Genomic DNA, 14,540 nt, shown 5'->3' with positions numbered 1-14,540 from the left:
GAGCTTGTGCGAATTGTTTCCTGTTCTTAGCTGACAGGAGTGGCACCCGGTGTGGTCTTCTGCTGCTGTAGCCCATCTGCCTCAAGGTTCGACGTATTGTGTGTTCATAGATGCTTCTGCATGCCTGGGTTGTAACAACTGGTCATTTGAGCTACTGTTGCCATTCTATCAGCCCGAACCAGTCTGGCCATTCTCTGACCTCTGGCATCAACAAGGTATTTGCACCCACAGAACTGCCTCACATAGGATATTTTCTCTTTTTCGGACCATTCTGTGTAAACCCTAGAAATAGTTGTGCCTGAAAATCCCAGTAGATCAGCAGTTTCTGAAATACTCAGACCAGCCCGTCTGGCACCAACAACCATGTCACGTTCAAAGTCACTTAAATCACCTTTCTTCCCCATTCTGATGCTCAGTTTGAACTGTAGCAGATCGTCTTGGCCATTTCTACATGCCTAAATGCTGCCATGTGATTGGACAGGTGTACATAATAAAGTGGCCAGTGAGTGTATGTGTGTGTGTGTGTGTGTGTGTGTGTGTGTGTGTGTATATATATATATATATACATGAAATGAATACATATCCATATATGAATACACACACACCCATATGTAAATTGTGAATTTAATATTTACATACATTTACTATATTTTTATTCACCATTTTTATTTACGTTTATTAATGTTTCCTGCTGCAGAGTAACCACCCCTGCCTCACCCTAAGCATTGCAATGCATGAATGTCCCATACATGGATGCAAATGACAAATAAACTTGACTAACTCATCTACATGCTAAATGCTACATGTCAAACAAAAGAACTGTAGCCTGTACAGGGCTGTACAACAAGGTTCAAGAAGTATTTTTAACAGAACAACCCATTAATTCATGTTCTTGTCAGCCATGTTGGTTTGTGGCTGTGGAAAGTGACTATGATAGAACTAGAGGAAACAGCTCTAAGCACAGGTCCTGGATAAACGCTCTGTCCTCTGAAAGACTAGAGGTGTCTAAGAGAATGAGCTGTGTCTGGTTAAGCTGTAGAGATCACCTAAGATGGAGCTTCATGCTAAGTCACTGCCATTGTTCCAAGATTGTTTTCTTGCTGGGTATTGCTGTGGTGTTCCAGTTCACCACCGTGTGTTAGGATAAGACACTGCTCCATCGCAATGGCAAACAAGGGACCACATTAATGATTGACGGTGAGCGCCCTTTAAAGTTTGTTCAGTAGTCAACCTGCCAAGGCCATGTTAATGACTTTCAATTTTAAGTTTTTCTGTTTATAATCTGGGTAGTGTACTTTACATTCTCAACTGAAGCATGTTTGGAAAATTTTAAAAATAAATAAAAATAAAAAAGCTTTTGTAGTGAACTGAAGGCCACAGAGATGGAAAACATGAGATATACAGATGCCACGAGCCAAAAAGCTGGCAGTTATTTTAGCATCCGTCTTTTTTTTTTACACCAAGTAACAAAGAGCAAGATTGGTCTGCATTCACTCCAAGGCTGGACTGGTTTCATTTGATGGCCTCAGCTCTCTCTGTGGTCCTCACTATAGCCTTACACACTGGTGCTAAGATTCAGCTTTACTTAGGGGAGCCTCATTAAAACCCTGCACAGAGACTCCACGTTCAGTCAGTCCTTGTGCTCTCATGAATATAATGGTGCCCAGGGTCTGTTCAGTGCCTGCTTTCAGCTCACTGGGAATATTACAGCCCGGACCCCTTTTAGCTGGTGATAACTGGGATAATCACGCCGCCCTTCCCCCATCCGAGGCGACTTTTGTGTTCCTTCAGTCATTTCTCCTCAGCAAAGCCTTCCACAATTACTGTGAGAAGATTCCATGGGCTTGTTTTAGCAGTGTGTCCGCGGTGCCGCATTGGGTGGGGGGTATGGAGTACGGCACAGGGCTAACACCTCAGGCAGAGGCAGGATAAATAGCGCAGTCGCAAAAAAGAAACTTTTGACAGGATGAGCTGTCACAGAGTTACACAGCCAGACACAGGTAGCAAATGTTTAGAGCAGGGCCCGCAACATTCAGGGCAAGTTTATATCAGTGTCTAAAAGCTTAGAATCAGGAGGCTGTGTGTGAGTTTAAACATTCAGACAGTTAATAATGGTCTAGGCTCAGAATGGTGCTGCTTCATCTTATGTGACACACCTCATACATAATTCACCCACCCCATGAGAGGGTCCACTGCAGCTCCTTTTGGATTCAACAGGTCCAGTTCTATTATGGTGACGCAAGTATCACCATTACGGCTGCAAGCGAAGATCCTGGAACTGGCCCGGTCCACAAAGTAGAAGTTCCCTGTGAGCCAGTCAATTGCCATTTGCTCGACATCTAAATTAGAAAGAAAAAAAAAAGAGGGGGGGGGGGATAGAGGAAAGAATCGCGTTAGACGCTTGGCGTGGTTGACGACGTTAGCACTTGCTTCATAAATGGTGCATTGCAAACAAACTATACTGTGTCACAAGCTTTTTGAATGAACGACTGACCAAATAAGACAGCCGGCCGCATCAAGAACCAGACATAATGGCTGCTTGTCATGACCAGCCATGTGTGAACAATCGCCACAGCAAAGCAAATCAAATCATGAACAGATAAAATGGCAGCTTATGCATGACTTCCCATTCTCCATAGGTTGGAGTGGAGCTTTGATTTGGCACGTGAGAAAGGTCTCAGGTGGCAATCTGCTACAGGAAATACGGTAATGAATTGAACAGATTCAAACAGAGCTTCTGTGTCATATTTCAAAACAAACCAAGTTTACATGAATATTTAATTCACTCTTTATTAGAACCACAGACGGTATTTGGGGTCAGTTCTGCAAAATGCTTTGTGAAACAAGCGATACAATTCCCTGCAAAGTCTGAGAACATTTATTTGCTAAGACAGGAATTTAATATGAAATAACACTGGAGTTTAAAACGAAATGAAAGTTATTGAAAAGTATTTGCAATTACATATATTTTCCACTAGAATTTCACAATAAATCATAGCTCAAACACAGCTAAGCCCAAATAAATGCTTGGAATATAGAGTTCAACTTATTTCATATATAACAGTGATGTGTTTTATAGCAAATATTTAACCCACACATTATTTATCAGATTTAATAAATGTGTATATATAAAGAGTGATTTTTCAAAAGGTCCAGACATCACATGCTTGCCATATGCAGACGATGATAAGTACAGCAGAAAGTACTTTTGCATTTGAGTGTTCTATAAATACAACAGAACACTATATGAATTATGAAAATGCACTTGAGTTTAAATGCCTCCTTCAACTTAAGCATGACAAAATGTAGTCAAAGTTGTCTTTGAATCCAAATGAGAGTGTGAAGGATTGGTACATGAAAAGTAAAAACATTGTTCTAAGATTTCATATGTTTATGCGTCTTCAGATCTTGCTTTATCACATTACCACAGTCTAATTATCAACATGTTCACGATTAGATCTGCCAGGGGTGGTGGGAGCTTACTGTGAAGATTCAGCACCGTCTTTATTTCCCGTTCCTTGGAAAAGCCGTTTGGCTTCCTCATCTTGGTGCACCAGAGCTGTCCAGCAGACCTGGAGGACGTGACCCAGCACGCAGACTCCTCGTTGTGGTTGAAGTCCAAGGCATGGGTCCAATTTGTGTCCAGGAGTTTCACATTCTGCATGCTGGACCCATTTAGAGCTGTGATTACAATATTATCCGAGCTCCCAATCATCAGAACAGCAGGACTCTCGCCTGGCTCTGAAAGAAAAGGAAGGCAGAAATTGTGACGGAGCAGCATGGAGTCGGAGATTTCGCAGGCATTTCAAACATTCAGCCTGGTGAGATGTTACACGTTGGAGCTCTGTGAGTGGGAACGCAGATTAGGAGCAACATTTTGCTGGACATAATGTTGTCACCAATTACCAGTACTAATCCCTTCTACTGGTGCATTTGCTCATCACTAAGTTACAGGTTCCCCATATCATCAGGTTGACATCAGAGTTGCAGAAAAGGCACACACATAACAGCAAGAGACTGGGGCTCATTTAAGCAACAAGGTCTGGCCAGGATTTCACAACACAGAGACCAGTGAAGACTTTCCTGTAAATAGCTGTTAGATTCCTTCGGTGCCGTGTCTGCCTAAGGAAAAACTGTAACGAAGTAATCGCTGATGACAGACTCAAAAATAGAATGGCAGAACAGCAGATAAAATGATTATGTCACAGACATTTACTAATAAATACCATTACCATGGTTTATTTTAGTGCATTTTATCAGTATTTTGCTATCTTCCTTCATTTGCAGGGTTTGTTTAATCTGCTATTATTTAATCTACTATTTTTAATCTACCTATACCTGTCTTATTATTGCATCAGATGATTTACATTTTGTGGCAAACTCTTTCAAGATTTTTGGCCAAAAGTTTTTATTTTGACAAACATTCATCTAGATCAGTTTTAAATGTCATCAGGAAAAGTTCAAATCTATGCTTACAACTCTAATAAATGCTGTACACTGACTTGTCTATTTTCAAAATGTCTAAAACCAAACAACATTCCTCAAGGTTACGTTGCAGAAGCTATGAGATAACTCTGGGACAACATGAACCATTTCCTCCGGTGACACTGAACAGGTGCCTCAACATTCAACATTCCCACTCAGACATGCATTTGGATTGCTGTGGTGCAAACAAAAGAATACTGTATTCAGACTGAGATGAAAACAAACCAGGCCAAAAGAAACATGGCTTAGATTCTCTGACTCCCTTTAGGACTTTCAGTTTCAGTTTGAACGGTCAGGGCAACATTGGGCATAACATAAAGCTCATGGCAGAGACAGTGATATATACTGAGAAATATATGAGAAAATGGAATCATTTGTGACTAAATTACGGAAAAGTTATTTGGCTGCACCGAATTGCAAGATGCACAGAACAAACTGATGAAACTTTTTTTTATTATTATTTATTTTCATGCAGATGAAAAAAAACCATATTAAAACATCCACTTTCTTAATAGGATTTTCAAACTCTGTCAGTCCCCATCTGATGGCCAGAGAGTTGGGGGTGCTGTGGAATTTATATGCATGAGATTTTATAACTAATGGAAACCTCATAGTTATCCTTGCGCTACAACCTCTTTCTGCTAAATTAATATTAATGTGGGTGAGCGGCGAGTTCAGTTAAGTTTATGGGTAATGATATTCAGTTTATTCCTCCTAGGACAGCAGTCACATTGATTAAAAGCAGGCCTGATGGTACATCTACCAGCAAGGTGTGCTCTGCCTCGCAGCTATTTCCCACTGAGCACACTGTACCTTAGTCCCTATTCAATTTCCAACACATGTGCAAACTGCCTCCATTGCACTGCACCAATAAATATACAAGGACACTCCCTGATTTTAGGCCACATGCTCCTGAGCACAGCACACGCGCTCAGAACATATTTTGATTTATTATTCGTGATTTGTGCCATTTTTATTGTTATTAATTTATTTAAAGTTAGTTTATTTACGTTGGAAAACAAATGTGGCTCCTGAGATATAAGTTCTGAAAGGGAAAGATTTCTCTTTGTGGAAATGATGAAAAAATGCAAGTGAATCCTGGAAATGGCAGTTGGCAGCTCCATAATCACAGTAATTAACTTATTCTCTCTAACCTTTACCAAAGCCCAGCACTAATATTGTTAGCGGCTAAGAGACAAAAACGAGCCACTCAATTCCATTCGCCTAAGCACGCAGAAATTCTACCAGCAGCCAGAATCCAACAATCCATCAGTGCCCTAAACAACAATTGGTCGCCTGATTAAAAACTACCACCAGATATTAGCTGAACTGACTTGTGAATCCATTTAGAATTGCTATCATTGGTTTTGCTGTGAAACCCCTATTACAAAGCGGCAGATTTAATGATAAAGTTGATTGGATTCCTGACTCACAAGGACACACGCTTCCAGGCAGGTGCCATTAGGCACGGAAGCACTAGGAGGGTTTAATAGAGATCAAGCAAAGCTATCCTTGAGACTCTCCTCTTCATAAAATCAACCTGGACTTAATCCTTGATGTCTGGCTTATCACTACTCAAAGGCCCCAGTGTTTGTCACTCAGCACAATACAGCGTATGCCGCCATTGTGGCTGAGGATGTTATTATTAAAACCGAGGACATTATTATTGAACCCCTGCTGTTTTATTTTTTCACAAGAATGCTGGAATATACCCCAATGCAAGTTCAGAACTCTTCCATGGGGCTTTTCAGAAATATCCTTAATCAACCAAATGGAGCACGCACCAAATAGCACCATATGCTAGCTCCTCGTGGCCTTTGATTGGTTCAGTAGTTTTCCATAAAGGTTCCTTGTCTACTGAGAGGCTTTTTCGATGTTAATGTAAAAGTTTCACAGGTACTTCAAAAACAAACAATATGTTGGTGCCAAAAATATTGTTTGTAAAAAGAGACAGTCATCTAGTAGTTTCCACATTATTTCCAGAAAACACTCATCTCAGAAAACACAATCTATTTGCCGCATCATCACTAGGTTACAGATACGTTACATCAGTGTTGCATTGCTTCTCTGTTTCTATTACAGACAGATGCGCGCACACACACACACACACACACACACACACACACATCACGAATACTGACACGTAATGTGGCACAGAGCAAACTCGTTAAATAAAAGTCCGTCCATACATCCAAGCACCATGCCAGTCGATTCATCGTGTCCTTACCCTGTTGGGCTTTGCAGGAGTGCCTGTTAGGCTGCAGGCTGTACCCATCTGTGCAGCCACAGCGATACGACCCATAGGTGTTCGCGCAGGTCTGACTGCATATCCCATACACGGCACATTCATCATGATCTGCACACAGAGGAAGAGTCATTTATGACAAATTAGGTGTGCTCAAACATGACCCAAATACATAAAACCCACTTAATGCAGCCTTGCTGTGGCTTTGCTAGGTGCCATCTCACACCAGTGGACCTGTCCTGCAGCAGGACAGTCCCCAGCGTTTTGGCCTGTTTAGAAGGGAGCACAGTATAATCTGCCCGTAGTGATGCACTGATTACTCTCTCCTGATTTGTAAGGCTTGAGGAGTGGAGTGGATCTGCAGTTATATAGTGAGTTTCTTTCTTTTATAGTAGAAATAAGTAACACAGTGTCTTTTGGCTACACTGTATATAAACAAAAAAGCAACATTCTGGCTGTTCTCATGAGAAATCATCTAGACCAAAACTGCCCTTCCAAACAAAACTTTTCACAAGTCGGTCCCATGTGTCAAATAAAGCCAGACAGACTGTGAGAAAGACAGTGACAGCTTTCGCTCCATCTTCTTCAGATGATCTTTCACCGGACCAAATGGCTAGAGGGGAAGGTCGGAGCGGGCCGGCGTGGAGGAGACCGGCGTGGAGGAGACCTACCTCTGCAGCTGCGCCCGTCCTCCCCCACCTCGAAGCCGTCCGCGCAGAAGCAGAAGGTGCCGTTCCTGGTCATGATGCAGCCATAACGGCAGTGCAGCTCGTGACAAGCTGACAGCAGCTCTGCAGGGGGAATGGGGAGAGAGAGATGGAGCGGCAGGCAGAGAGGGAGAGAGAGAGAGAGAGAGAGAGAGAGAGAGAGAGAGAGAGAGAGAGAGATGGAGCGGCAGGCAGAGAGAGAGAGAGAAAGAGACAGGAGCAGAGAGACAGAGTGAGGGAGAGAAAGATAACAAGAGTGAGGGAGAGATAGAGAGACAGACAGATAGAGTGAGAGGCAGAGTTAGAAGTTAGAGAGAGAGGGAGAGTGAGGGAGAGAGAGAGACAGACAGATAGAGAGAGGGAGAGATAGACACAGAGAGAGGCAGAGCGGGGGAAGAGAGAGAGGGAGAGTGAGAGAGAAAGGCAGAGAGAGGGTGAGTAAGAGAAACAGGGAGAGAGAGAGACAAAGGGAGAGACTCTTTCTCAGCCGTCAGCATTGCCGTGTGTAGGCACACGCTGATGGTCCTGAGGCACAGACAGTGATCAATGGAGCTGCATGCAGGATTATCCGAGAGTCGCTTCCGATAGAAACGAGGCAATGAAATTACTACAACACTTGTAACTCTTCATTTGAAAACTCAGATGAAGCAGAGAAGAAGAGAGCATTACCTGTTAAATTGCTTTTCAACTCTCAAAAACTTTCAAAAGCATATGTTCTTTGACTTAATATCGAAATGCATTGTTTGGTATCAACATAAGGAGAGTAACCAGATGTCTGATCAATATGCTACAGTTTTATAGGTGTTTGCTGCAGGAGGCAGACCGTCGTCTGGGAACACCCACGTGACCATGTACCAGCCAGACATAACAGGCTGTTCAAACTCTGGAACTCAAAGGGAATCCCAATTTACCAGCTCGATAACTGATTATGCAAAGGTAGTTCTGCGGGGGGACGAAAAGAGGAGTTTTGTCATTGTGAGAACAAAACTAAATATGTGATAATATGTAATCAAACCAATTTGTTACAGGAACAGGAAGAGCTGTAAGTACCTAAGCCATAAAGTAAAATTGCTCTTTGCTAAATGTTACTTGCCTCTTCAATGTAAGCACTTCAGTATGATCTTCTACTGCTATTTTTATCTTCAGCTGAAGAACCCCAGTCTTAAACAACAGACTATGGGTCCAATTTATAAAACCTAGTGCCAGATTTAACGTGACGTAAACAGCGAATATCACCAGGGCAGCACCGTTCCTCGTTCATAAATGTGCACTGCCGGCAAATTTTACCATTTGCTTGATAAATGGTGCTGGTGCAGTTTGTTCTTGTTTGCATATTTGACTTCAGCAATTCATAATGAAGCACTGTGCTGCAAAGAAATAGGAAATATTATAATTAAAAAACGTACATGGTATACGAGATGTTGATGTGGACCGAATGTTCTCTCTAACAATATTTATTCATACACACCAATTTAACTTTAAACTGATTTAACTGGCTTATTTGGAGTTAGCATGATGGCAAACATTTCAACAGCAACATCTGTAGCTAAGAGGTATACATGGAAAGAAGACTTGCTTGAGCAGAATCAGAATGGCAGAAACTTTTGCAGATATGCAGTGAGAGGTATGGTGATATAGGTCTGAAGTCATCAACTCAACACAACCACGCAATTACCGTCTTCGGGAAAGTTACAAATTCATGACTTTTTTTTAAACTGGGGTTTGTCGGTCTTCTGTCTCTTGGTGTGAGTTTCTATTATGCACGGGTCTCCACTCATTTCATGTCAATTTTGATGTTGGTTTTAACTTAGGGCACAGGTGAATGTAGAACAGCGCTAAACTGACACTGTGCGCTAATTGTCACTCCAGTAGCTTTTGGGGTGTGTCAAGTTCTTGTTCAACTTAATGCAGTGCTGTGCCGCCTGGTTCGCTAGGATGCATGCTAGTTTTTTTAGTCCTATTTATGTTGGCACCATCGTTACATCACGATGACATACACTATTATAATCTCACGAGATGGAGGTGGATGCAGTTTTCACCTGGCACACCTCTATCATTTTTTGTCCAGGGAATAAAGTGTCAGTGTCAGGGTACTTGCACTTAGCCTAGCCTGGTTTACACACACTGGGATCTGATTCTTTTTTTTACTGGGCATAGAGACACAATTTGGGCTTCCTGCTTGAGCGGATTTGCCCCACAGTGTCACCCCAACTTTGGGCTCAAAGTACACGGTTGACAGGGACGATGGTGCAAGAGGTTTGAACATTGAGCGCCGCGTGTTGGCTGGAGCCAATATGTATACGATGTGGAGTTGGCTCATCACTCGTAGGTATGACCGGGCCTGAAGACCAGGATGTAGTGACTACACGCTCCACGTCTGGACCGTCACGTCACCGAAGGCTGTCCCGTAGCGTAGGGGCCTTCAGTTGCAGACGAGAAACGCGTCCTTCGTTTGTCACAACTCGATGGACTCAGCTGTTATATCCTCCCAGTCATTCAATCACACACAATTCATCATCCGTACACTTGAAGAAATGAAAAGGAACTAGAAAAAATAATGTTCCTGGGGACTTAAATGTCTTAGTGCTTATTACTGCAGTCAGCTGCGACGTGTCGTTACAGTCCGCTAAGGCCATCTGAAATGTGCGTGAGCAAACACTCAAGAGGATCCTTTGTATGCTAGCACTAGCAAGGTCTCTCCTATCTTGGCTACATCCTAGACTTCGACACATGTCTTATGTGAATAGGAATTAAATACTCTGTCACACATTTTGTGTGATACAGTGTGGTTCCTGTCAGTATTTCTGAATCTGTCCCTTTGGGTTTTGCCATCTAAAAAAGCCTGTAGCCAGAACCACTGCTTTTGCCAACTTGAACAAAAAAAAAATTCTCTGAAAAACCAAAATGACATTTTTGGTACTTTTGTGCCATGTCTGATGTGAAGATTACAAGGGCTCCACACTGACAAACATCAAACATCCAACTGTACATTTCCTCCACTTTATGTACAGCACATTTGACTCAATAAACATAGCAATTTTCTAATAAAACAACCCATAAATACACTTTTGGGCTGGTGATTTTTTTCCCTTCATGTGGCAGCTGTCACTCTCTTGGTATGGTCTCTATGGAACAGAAGTGCAGCAACCCACAATTATTTTCACACGGAGCTGGCAACAAAGGACACATCAACCCATTTGTGAAATGACTACTTGGCGTACTCCAGAATGTGTGGCAGGTCTGGGAGAAAGCAATGGCACAGCCAAATACGGCAGCTATTGTTCACTGAAGTGTTATTGTGGGTGTGGATTTAAATGTGCACTTACAATTATAACAGGCTACCAATTTACCAGTTTCCGAAAACCAGTGAAGACGTGTTCAAGACAAACTCAAATGGGCAAACTTTTCCTCATTATAATTTTTTTTACAAGGACTAAACATTAATTATTCCTATGAACATGTATAAAAATATGTTCCCATTTTGGTCCATATCATTAGAAACATGTAATTTGAGAAATGCGAAATGAATGAAATTACAGTATTTCTAGCATGACTTCTGCGAGCAGAGAAAAGAAGACTGACGTTATGACATAACCAGAAATCATTTTATAAGGCTTTGCTAGGAGCTGCAACACATCATTGTTTCTGGGAATTTCAGATTAAGCCTGATCCAATAGTATTCAATGTGCATTTTTACCAAAGTACAGGGGCTTCCCCTCCCATTTATAAATAAAGCAAATGTCAGGAAAGATCAGCATTAATCATGTATATCCTTCTCAATATGGATATCCTTTTCAATATTATATAATATTGTAATTCTGTCAACCACAGACAGTCTAGCCATGCCTAACTCAATCTTTATGTGCTGATGAAATAATTCAAAGGCAGTCTGCCCTTTGCGAGACCTGCAGAAATGATCAGCGTTTTCCTTGATCCTGCTATCTGTGCCTCGCAAGACTTCAGGCCACCATGTTGGGGACTATTTTAATTAATATGCATCTGACCCTGTAGAGGGAATGCAACCACAATGCAAGGAGCAGACAGATAACCAGGATTAATCCTTATATCTGCCACAAAACTACAGGTGCCCAGTCTCCTGGCCAGACAAGGAGAGATTCTGATAAACGTCTACACCAGGCCGTTTTACGGAATATGTTGATGTGCTGCAGCACGAAGGCCTACAAACAGATCAATATGTTTGAATATTAATTTATTATAATTAATTAAAATATTACAGTGTAGAACCAAATATGTGAAGTGGACTTTAGGGAAGGCATTGTAGATGATGGTGGACAAATTAGCTATTAATCTCAATTAAAGATTACAGAACTTTAGAATAAATAGGAGCAATGATGTACTACCTTGTGAATCAAGACCACAAAGTCCATGAGAGAATGACAGTCCTCTGCTGTCTCTCTTGTGTCTTCTGCACAGGGGACGTACTGTCACGCAACATCAAACATGTCCGTTATCTCGAGGCTTTTAAGCAAAACCTAAAAACAGTGTTTCTGGTTTCATGAATTATCAAACAACAAAAGTTTTCAGGAATGCAAACACTCCTGACAGTGTTTTCAGACTTTATAATAAAACGCCGTCTTCTGTAGTGCCACTTCAGATCAACGAGAAAAGACAATTCAAAGAGAAATTCATGTGCTTCTCACCGACTCCATCCCTTCATCTTTCTTCCCATGTTTGTCAAAGACAATACCCATCATGCAGTGCATCTCCCCTACTATACGACAGCCAATAATCTGTGAGGACAGGTGATGACTCATGTCCTCTCTAGCATGGGGAGCATGGTGAGCTTCCGGCAGGGGCGACACTCTGCACTCTGAAAGCTCGTCGTTTAGCTGTCTGAGATTACAACTATTCTACACTGAGACGTTACTTTTTTATACTACGTCGGCTCACTCTGTGCCCGCACAAACCTATGGTGAAATTGAAAAAAGTCAACCAAAGAAATTATTAATAAAGTATTACACAAGAACTACAATTATCAAAAGAACCTGACTTTTATGGACTCATTTTAAACCTTTGGTAAGGAAAATCTGATGGAAAGTACACTAATGGCAAAGCGGCGACAAGATTCCTTTATTTTTCTGCTTCTGTTTACTCAAGTTAAAATATACCGATGAACAGATGGAGCACAGCACCATGATGCGTTAAAGCGCTATAGATCTGAAGTTGCTTTTCATCACAGACACGGCATGTTCCTCTAATGCACTTCTGAAGGTGGTTGTTTGAGCTCGGTGCCAAGATGCGGTTAAAAGGGGGAGATGTTCCGGACACTGTGTCCATGCTCCAAAAAGAGAACATCTCTTTGTTCATCACACTCTTCATAACACAAGAGTGAGTGCAGACAGACATCTCAAGTGGAGGTTTTCTACACTCCACGTCCTGTATGCCGTCTTTCTTTAAAAGGGTTTTTATATATTTTTTTTTGGTTGCAGAAAAGCAATGTTGTTCTCCAGATTCAATAATACATTTCATCTTTATTTGCCAACTGGCATCAGAAGTGCAAAGCGCAGTGCAGAATTCTCCAAGAACGCCCTCAGAAATGGCCCTTTTTCCTCCACTTCTGCACTGGCTTTCCAGACATCAGGACCATTTTGACAGACGACCTTCATCAGCTGTGCAAGCTGCTTTTTTACTGCTTGAGTTTTTTAATATATTAAAACAATTCCAGGGCGTAACTGCAGCGAACAACTTTATGTATGGTGTAACTTTCCTTGCACGGCTGATGAAGGACCTCTGTCCAAAAACCTCCTTTGCACACTGTTTTGTTGTTTTTCTTTTACCACATCTCCATGCACACACATATGTAGCGTATATATCTACCTGCAAAGCATTGATCAAATGTTCGGACAACTATATTGTGTCAAATACCAGAGTAGCTCACAGTTACAGTCATGCAAGTGGGTGAATAGAGTGAGGAGTGCCAGGACTCTTATTATGGAACATGGAGCACTTCCCCACACAGGGGGCTTAAACCCTCCCATGAAAAAGGCAGCATTATTACCCACAAGAACGCAGCATGAGAGCAGGTTACTGAAGACCTAGCAGGAACATTCTTATGTAATGCTGATATATCCAAACACAAAATGGAACAAATGCTGAAACTCTGATGTACATATCCAACATTTATACACTCCAGCGTCACAGAAATACAGATGTAAACAAGTTTGAAAACACACTTCCATACTATTTCATTTTTTTTAACACAATGCTAAGTGGTCTTGCCAGATATACATGAGCACTTCAATTCATAAATGACAGTAACCCAGGTCTTAACTCTGCAGTTCCATTCAACTGCAAATATGACATCTTAAACTGAGAGTCACTGCTCTGGAAGTTCCTGTACAGACTGCATGGGTGAGCTGTTAAACACTCACCCACCACTCCCACAGAGAAACAGCACTTACTGGTAATAGGACCCTCACCAAACCCGTGAGCCTTACTAACTTATTCCATACTAATGACTCCTGCCATGTATATGGCAAGGAAAGATTTGCAGGATATTTTGAAGCATTACAAGAGTACATGCTTGCTGAATAATGTTTTAGTATTTTTTCTGCCGGGTTTACTAAGGAAATGAGGTCGTCCGTATCCTTGCTCAGTCTAGAACATCCTTAAATGAATAATGTTTTCGTCTTACACACCTAGTGTGTAAGTCCTGATATCCTTCTTATCTCTCTGCCGTGATAGTGGGAGACAAACAGACTTCATATCTCCTTCCCTAATCTATTTATTAGTGTTTTGCAAGGTTTCAAATTAATAAACAACCAAACAAGTGTATGGCAAAAATAAGTAGATATGATCACTCTGTATACCACAAGCCATAATTAGGTTAGCACTTTCTCCACAACAACTTCAGCGTAACTTCAGCAATAACCTTCAGGCCGCAGGGACCTCTTCAGTAACTTCAACATATGCCGGCAATAGAACCCAGCATCCATTTCTCTCGGCTGAATAGACAGTGATAGGACCGTTCAAACATTCCAGGGAGCCCCACAGATGGCCCGGCCAACGCATGGATGCGAGTTCAGCTAGTCTTCCCACTCCAGTGCAGTGCTTGACCATGGGTGAGGGGGGCATCTCAAACC

At 41.8% G+C, this 14,540-nt stretch overlaps 1 protein-coding gene and 1 long non-coding RNA gene across 8 annotated transcripts in view; one reads left to right on the top strand and one right to left on the bottom strand.

The window, feature by feature from the left end:
• Window positions 1–14,540, bottom strand: part of lrp1bb (low density lipoprotein receptor-related protein 1Bb) — a 211,034-nt gene that overhangs the window by 116,015 nt on the left and 80,479 nt on the right. For all 7 annotated transcript variants that reach the window (XR_013130308.1, XM_077001734.1, XM_077001727.1 and 4 more), the window contains 4 exons: window positions 7,402–7,521; window positions 6,713–6,841; window positions 3,484–3,741; window positions 2,177–2,339 (listed from right to left, as the gene is read on the bottom strand). Coding sequence is in view for 6 of the 7 variants with exons in the window: in XM_077001734.1 (XP_076857849.1) it covers window positions 2,177–2,339; window positions 3,484–3,741; window positions 6,713–6,841; window positions 7,402–7,521 (670 nt within the window). In the remaining variant the exon portion in view is untranslated. The remainder of the gene's footprint in view (window positions 1–2,176; window positions 2,340–3,483; window positions 3,742–6,712; window positions 6,842–7,401; window positions 7,522–14,540) is intronic.
• On the top strand, window positions 132–4,168 carry LOC143511951 (uncharacterized). Its single transcript, XR_013130310.1, has 3 exons — window positions 132–215; window positions 2,640–2,706; window positions 3,458–4,168. It is a non-coding gene; the product is annotated as an uncharacterized LOC143511951 (long non-coding RNA).

This window comes from Brachyhypopomus gauderio, chromosome 4 (genome assembly GCF_052324685.1).
Source record: "Brachyhypopomus gauderio isolate BG-103 chromosome 4, BGAUD_0.2, whole genome shotgun sequence".
Classification (NCBI taxonomy): Eukaryota; Metazoa; Chordata; class Actinopteri; order Gymnotiformes; family Hypopomidae; genus Brachyhypopomus; species Brachyhypopomus gauderio.
This window is presented reverse-complemented; position numbering and strand designations above follow the sequence as displayed.